Raw genomic sequence first — 7,617 nt, 5'->3', positions numbered from 1 at the left:
GTTTACTGTAGTTCAGTTAGTAAAATGCTATGGTTAGGATTGGTAGAAAGTAAAGTGAAACTGTTAGTGAATACTAGTGAGTTTGGGACTGTTATGAGGATCAAGAGTGGGTTAGCAAAGTCAGTTTATGAATGAGTTGTTGGTAATCAAATAAAACTGAGGTTTTTTTGTTATCAAATGGTTTTAGAGGTGCTGAACTGTTAGAAATGCAGCTGGTTTTGAATATGTTCGTGAGGTGTATGTATGTATGTGTAATGGTATAAAATTGCTATGAATGATGGAATGATACTTGTATGTGACAATCTTTTTCTTTTTAACTTTGTACTGCAGAAGGACGTATATGCATAGATATATAGTGAAGAACCGGGCCTGTCGTGTGAAGGTTCCTACAGCCATTAAGACAAAGCGCGTGGGCATGAGTTCCTTTGGAGTAGACAAGAGCATGGTCTAGGCAGAATTTGAAGCATGATTTTGGCATTAATTTAAACAGATTCATTTGAAATTTTCTTTGTAATCTAAACCTTGTACACTTTTTATGATGTATGGTACTCGACTGAATGCGCATATTCTGGACCTTCTTTTTGTATGGAACTTGTATAGTCTTGAGATATTTTGAATTCAAATAAAACACTCCTTCCACCTTTGTATAATTTGGATCCTTAAATATTTCTTCCAACTATCCATTTCCAAACATGAGGGAACCTTGAGACAAGCTCTAGAACTTTGTAGTTTTAAATCATAGTGTATGTTGAATGGTGGAACTTGAATGTAGAATAGTGAGTGTCATTTGAATTTTGAATTGTGATGAATATGTCTTGGAAATGTGATGATATTTGTAATGGAAACGGTTGACTTGGCTTTTATGTTGATTTTTCCAAAGTAACGTGTACTTTTAAGAAATGGATTTTGCATTTTCCTCTTCTTTATATATTCTTCAAAGGCTTTAGCTCAATCTCTAAGAATCACCAAATATCTAGGGAAATAAACCCGAGTGTTTGAAAATCATCTAATCAAGTGATCTTTAATTGAACAAATGCCAAACATCCTTTTATTCTTCATATGATAATAGATAAGTCTCTGCCAAGATCCTTTGATTATGAATGCACATGATGCAAATGTATGATTTTCTGGATGGTTTGAGTAATAGATATGCAAATGGTATTTTAAATCAAAAGCCAGATAGAAAAAAATATAGGGCAAATTTTGGGGTGCAACAACTGCGTTGTAGTTCTTCAGCTTGTATCTTCAGAACTTCTGAGTGTGTGGTCTTCCGAGTCTACAGGACTTCTTGTTCCTGATTTTTGTTCATTACCTTCAAAGCTTCAGACGTTCTTTCTGATGTAGTCGATGTACTCTTCTTATGATGAGTTCTGTATAAGATTTATAACATAGTATCTGCACATTAAATGAAACCATTAGTAATACAATTGTTACTTCACAAAATATATGTTCGTTATCATCAAAACCAGATTCTGAACATACATTCTCAATCTTGTTCTAACAATCTCCCCCTTTTTGATGATGACAAAAACCATGTATTTTGATGGAACAATTTTATGAGAGGATAATAGTTGAGCAAGTAAACTTCATCTCATTTTTCATGTTCAATCAAGCAACTTTAATTTTCATCAAAATGTACTATTCTTTCTCCCCCTTTTTGTTATTATCAAAATGCATTTAAGAGGGTAGGATCAGACTTAGAAACATTTCTACTGTTCAATTTATCAATCAAAGATCTAATCTAATCTTTTTCACTTTTCCCTCCCTGAGATATATACTCCTATGAATTACTTTTTGATTGAAGGCTCCCCTGAATTAGGTAATCTTTAGAAGATTTGTAAATATTTTAGTTATGCAAGCGTGCATCATCTTGGAGATTCTCAGATGTTTTTCCTGTAATCTTCAAAGACATAAGATTTTGCTTTGAGAATTAGAGAGAATTTTATCTTTTAATCTCCTCAAGGATTGTCCAGATTATGTTCAGAACATTTATGAGATTAATGATCAGATTTTAACTAAAAATTCTACATGTTTTCTTGATTATTTAATTTTGAGTCCTTTGATTAACATCCCTTTGACAAAGAAAATGTAAAATGAATTGATGTGACAGGATAGAGACAAGCAAGGTTCATAGCAATTTATAAGACAGGAAACTACTTAAAACAGATAGATGTTTAGAATATCGAGGTAAAGACTTAATTTAAGATTGTTTCGGAATAAGTGCTAGCAAAAGATTCTTGATTTCGTTAGTAGATTCTTCCTGATTCATCATCCGGGTTTTGAAATCCCTGTTGGTTGCATCTAGCCGTCTCCTGGTTTCTGCATTTTCCTTTTTGAGCTCAGTTAGAGTCTCAAGCACCTTAGACCATCTCCAACGCACGTAATTTTCAATTCCGTCCGCCAGTTGTCAAATTTTTTTAAAGCATGCAGTCCGCCACGCATGTATGAGGTGAAGTGCAATGCAACGGTACTTTACATTAAAATAATATTAAAAATGTAACCGTTGCTCAACGGCTCTTCTTTTTTTTTTCTTTTTTTTTTTTAAATTTTGTTTGGTTATAAATAGAAGCCAATATTTTTCAAATTGTATCTCATAAATTTATTTCTCTCACACAATTTTATCATCCTATTAGTCTTCAATTGATCATATATTTTACCAAATTTTTCATCTTATTTGTTCAAATTATTATTGTTAAGGTCAAATGGACCCTAATCAATATAATTTTCAACAGTCTATGTTCCATCTCATACAAAATCAGCAAAATTCTAATCCTCAAAATTCTCAATTCCCCCCACCACCAACAAACTCTACCGTATTTTTTTCGCCACCAAACAACCCAAATATGTATTTTAGACCACATAGAAATACTCATGGGATGAATTTTTCTCATCACGAACCCGAAACACCAAATGGGTTTATGTCCGAACGTCAAGTTCCACAATTTTCAACTCAAGTTGGTATTGAAAATTTTACAATTGATAAAGAACAATGGCGTCCAGTTAAGAAAAAACCTCGAGAGGTATTCACAAGGGAAGAAGATACACCTCTTATGCAATCATGGCTCAATGTTTCAAAGGATCCAATTGTGGGAGTTGATAAAAAATTCAATAGCTTTTGGTTAAGAATCACCGATAATTATAACCAATATCGTGGGCACTCACGAGAATAGCTACAAGGCCAATTAAAATCTCGATGACATCGAATAAATGGCCTTGTTTAAAAATTTGTTGGGTGTTACGAACAAGCTGTTCATGGAAAAAAAGTGGGGCATCAGAGAAAGATATCTTAGTCAATGCACATGCTTTTTTTGAACAAGATGAAGGTGCACCATTCAATCTTGTATATGCATGGAGGCTTTTAAAAGATGAACCTAAATGGATGGAAGCATGCACCGAAAATTCTTTAAAGAGAATAGAGAATTCTACTAGTGGTGCATACACGGCATCGCCAAACTCAGAGACACCTTCAAGTTATGAGTTTAACTCATCATCTCCAATGGAGCGTCGAATGGGACAAAAGGCGGCAGAACGAAAAGGTAAGGCAAAGGAAAATACAAATGCAACTGAACCTCCTTCTAGTGTTATTTCTGATACAATAAATAAAAGAATGGATTTAATGGAAAATCTAGCACGACTTAAGGAGGAAGAAAACAAATTAGTCAAGGAAAAGATGGAGTCTGAAGCACGACTTAAGGAGGAAGAAAACAAATTAATCAAGGAAAAGATGGAGTTTGAAGCAATGCAATTCATAATGTCAGACACTTCTAAGATGAATGATGCTCAGCGTGAATTTCATGAAAAACGTTGTAATAACCTAAACGAAAAATATGGATGGTAATAATATGCAGTGTTCTAGTATTTATTATATTTAAATATTATGTAGTACTTTTTTTGTATCAACAACTATTGTAATAATATGCAACATTCTAGTATTTATTATATTTCAAATATTATTCAAAATAGTCGTTATTCAAATTAAATATTACTCAAACTAGCCGTTATTCAAATTAAATATTATTCAAACTAGCCGTTATTCAAATTAAATATTATTCAAACTAGTCGTTGTTCAAATTAAATATTATTCAAACTAGCCGTTATTCAAATTAAATATTATTCAAACTAGCTGTTATTCAAATTAAATATTATTCAAATTAGCCGTTATTCAAAATAGCCGTTATTCAAATTAAATATTGTTCAAACTAGCCGTTATTCAAATTAAATATTGTTCAAACTAGCCATTATTCAAATTAAATATTATTCAAACTAGCTGTTATTCAAACAAGCCGTTATTCAAACTAGCCGTTATTCAAACTAGCCGTTATTCAAATTAAATATTATTCAAACTAGCCTTATATATACCTGTTTACGGTGATTTCCGGTAAACAACCGCTAGTCCTCCAAACTATAAATATACTTTGGTTACTCGCAGGATCGACTAGATTGATCCTAGGACATAGTCAAATAGTTGTCTCTCAAGATAATTTGGTTCATGTTTGTTGGTCTTTTTCTTCGAAACTTGGTTATAGTATGAACATGTAAATAACTTGCAAATTAAACTAACAAAGAATGTACACAACTGAAACATAAACTGGTTATAAATGTAAGTAAAAACTTTGACGAAAAGATAAAAGAATGTAACTTTCAGAAACGTAAAGTACAGGAATGTAAAGTGCAATAATGTAAAGACTTATCGAAAAGAAAACTAGAATTGAAGGAAAAACTGGGCGAAAAGTAAAAGAAACTTAAAGACACTTTGATTCTGTAAATAGAAATACAAACATATTAAAAGTGTGGTGTCATACGTACATTTCTCAGCGAACTCTTTCTCTTAACACTTGATACTTGAGTGATTTGTGAGTGATTTGTACAAAATGACCCCCCTGGATCCTGATACTAAGACCCTTATTTATACTAATTCGACCCTAACGGTCCTACGCTAACGAAATGCCATGTTGCTCACATGCACGCGTTTCGAATCCCTGGGGTGCCATCTGTCCTTGTTCGGTTATATAGAATATTTCGAAATTCAAATCCTCCTGCCTGAATCCTCTTTCGATACGTGGCAACGTGATCTTTAACGAGAATGCAACGATATACTCTAAGCTTCAGTACTCTTGTATTTCGAAAAACGCTTAAGTCTTAAAGACAATCTATCTCGATTCAGCTTCGATTTCAATCACCTTTATCATTAATAACATCCTCGGAAATGGCCTTTAAAAAACCATTTATTCTCAGGAATGGCCATCAAAAGCCATTTTATTCTTCGAACTCTAATTCTTCAAGAAACATATCCTTCAATCGAAATCTCCAACTAACAAATTGCCCCCAATAAATGCCTGTTTCGAAAAACAAGAGAAATAGGCGTTTCTTGTCATGATGAGATTTCATTTTACTCATATTTTTTAGAGTTCCAAGACATCTGACTAACGTCATAATCATTTATGACTTATCTTTCAAAACGTCTTGTCACTTTCAAAAACGTCTCTTCAAAACGTGCGTTCCCACGTTTTGTCATTACTTGTGATCATTGCTCCTAGATACTAGGAGTAAGGCTAACAACTCTTCGACCGCCGTTAGATTAAATCATTTCATGCCGCGTGTCCTTTTGAACTTTACTCAAAAAGATTTGAAAAGCTCTTACTAAACCTTTAAATACTCAAGCTTTAGCCTTCAAGGTTTTCCCTTTATCACACAACTTTGTTCTCCATTCTTCTGCAACTAAACACACAAAAACCCTTTTTTGGTTTCAAACCTAATTCTTGAAACGACTTCATCCACGGCGTCTTCTACCATCCAAATCTCCACATCGGAAACTTCAAATGCTCTCTAACCTGTTCAACAGCTTCAACGCCCTACACAGGTGGGTAACCAGCAATACATTCCAGACCCAAACTTAGCAGAAACTCCTGCTATTTACGCTTCTCAGGTAATCATCCCTTTTGTTCTTTCTGGAAAAACTCATGCTTTTATGGGTCCTTTACCTGGAGATAGTAGTTCTTCTCTGGGTAAATTCTTTCCTGCTTATTATAAGACTAGGCCCTTAGTCAGCAAGAACCAAATAGACAAAGAAGGTAACCTAATCTTAGTTGAAACTACCAATGCAGATGATGTTTCGAATGAAGCTGCCGCGGTTCTAGAGAAAATTAGGTTAAATTATATGAACAACTTTCTCAAAGTGTTTGAAGGATAGAAAAACACTTAGAAAGGGGGGGGGGGGGTTGAATAAGTGTGACTTTAAAAACTCTTAAGATAAAAACAATTGCACAATGATTTTTATCCTGGTTCGTTGTTAACGAAACTACTCCAGTCCACCCCCTTAGAGTGATTTACCTCACCTAAGGATTTAATCCACTAATCAATCTTGATTACAATGGTTTTCCACTTAGATACCCTCTAAGTCTTCTAGAGTATTCTGATCACAACTTCATCACTCTAGGAAATCAATGCTTAGATACCCTCTAAGACTTCTAGAGAATCCGATCACAACTTGATCTTCTCTAGTTCCTTTACAAATGAATGTAAACAAATTCTTATAAGAGTGTTACAATGCTTCTTAATAAGCTATAATCACAACTGTGATATTTCTCTTAAGTTCTAAGCTTAATCTCACTAAGATATTACAAAAGTAATGTGAGGTTGAAGATGAAGTTTGATAGCTTTTGATTCAGCAGCGTTTCAGCAAGATTGAAAATTTGTTAGTTAATTTATAACCTTGCTTCTGATCAGAACTTCACTATTTATAGGCGTTTTGAGAAGATGACCGTTGGGAGCATTTAATGCTTTGTGTGATCCGTACAGCATTGCATTTAATGTTTCACTCTTTTGTCAACTACCTCGAGCCTTGCTTTTCCTACTTTAACTGACTTTGCCTTTAATAGCTTCTAACGTTCCTTTTGTCAGTCAGCGTAGCCTGCCATCTTGTACTTGCTTCTGATATGATCTTTGTAGATACAAAGTTTGAAATAATCAGAGTCAAACAGCTTGGTGCAGAGCATCTTCTAGTCTTCTGACTTTGAAGTGCTTCTAGCGTGATACCATAAGAACTTCAGTGATTCTACTTTTGACCTCAAGTTCTTCTGATGCTTCAATAGACCATGTTTTGATTCTGCTTGACCTTCTTGTGATGTCTTGCGAGAGCATGTTCTGATGTTGCATACTGAACCTTCTGAGTCAGTGCTTCTTGCGCTGAATTTGTGCATACTCTTCATATATTTCCTGAAATGAAAAATGCATAAGATTAGAGTACCACATTGTCTTATACAAAAATTCATATACATTGTTATCATCAAAACTAAGAATATTGATCAGAACAAATCTTGTTCTAACAATCTCCCCCTTTTTGATGATGACAAAAACATATATAATTGATATGAATTTGGAATCAAAATATTAGATGACTAAAGACAATTACACAGTTATAGCATAAGCATATAAACATAGTGTGTGAATATGTATCCCCCTGAGATTAACAATCTCCCCGTGAGATTAACAATCTCCCCCTGAAATAAATACTGGAAGAATTTATAAATAAAAGACTTCCCTGAGTATTTTCCATTTCAGTCGAGACTTTCACATTTGCCTAGAACTTCAGAACATTCAAAGCTTCTGCTTCTTGCT

General features: G+C 33.9%; 2 protein-coding genes across 2 annotated transcripts; both read left to right on the top strand.

The window, feature by feature from the left end:
- The first annotated feature begins 2,702 nt into the window (after window positions 1–2,702).
- LOC131631659 (uncharacterized) lies at window positions 2,703–3,170 on the top strand. Its single transcript, XM_058902430.1, has one exon. It carries the CDS (start codon window positions 2,703–2,705, stop codon window positions 3,168–3,170), a length of 468 nt encoding a protein of 155 aa, XP_058758413.1.
- Window positions 3,171–3,193: 23 nt separating this feature from the next.
- On the top strand, window positions 3,194–3,838 carry LOC131631658 (uncharacterized). The gene has a single exon (XM_058902429.1). It carries the CDS (start codon window positions 3,194–3,196, stop codon window positions 3,836–3,838), a length of 645 nt encoding a protein of 214 aa, XP_058758412.1.
- Window positions 3,839–7,617: the final 3,779 nt, after the last annotated feature.

This window comes from Vicia villosa, unplaced genomic scaffold, assembly GCF_029867415.1.
Source record: "Vicia villosa cultivar HV-30 ecotype Madison, WI unplaced genomic scaffold, Vvil1.0 ctg.000854F_1_1, whole genome shotgun sequence".
Classification (NCBI taxonomy): Eukaryota; Viridiplantae; Streptophyta; class Magnoliopsida; order Fabales; family Fabaceae; genus Vicia; species Vicia villosa.
This window is presented reverse-complemented; position numbering and strand designations above follow the sequence as displayed.

What these genes read in the sequence shown, in the direction of transcription:
- LOC131631659 (XM_058902430.1), top strand. Translation starts at nt 2,703, where the DNA reads ATGGACCCTAATCAATATAATTTTCAACAGTCTATGTTCCATCTCATA.
- LOC131631658 (XM_058902429.1), top strand. Translation starts at nt 3,194, where the DNA reads ATGACATCGAATAAATGGCCTTGTTTAAAAATTTGTTGGGTGTTACGA.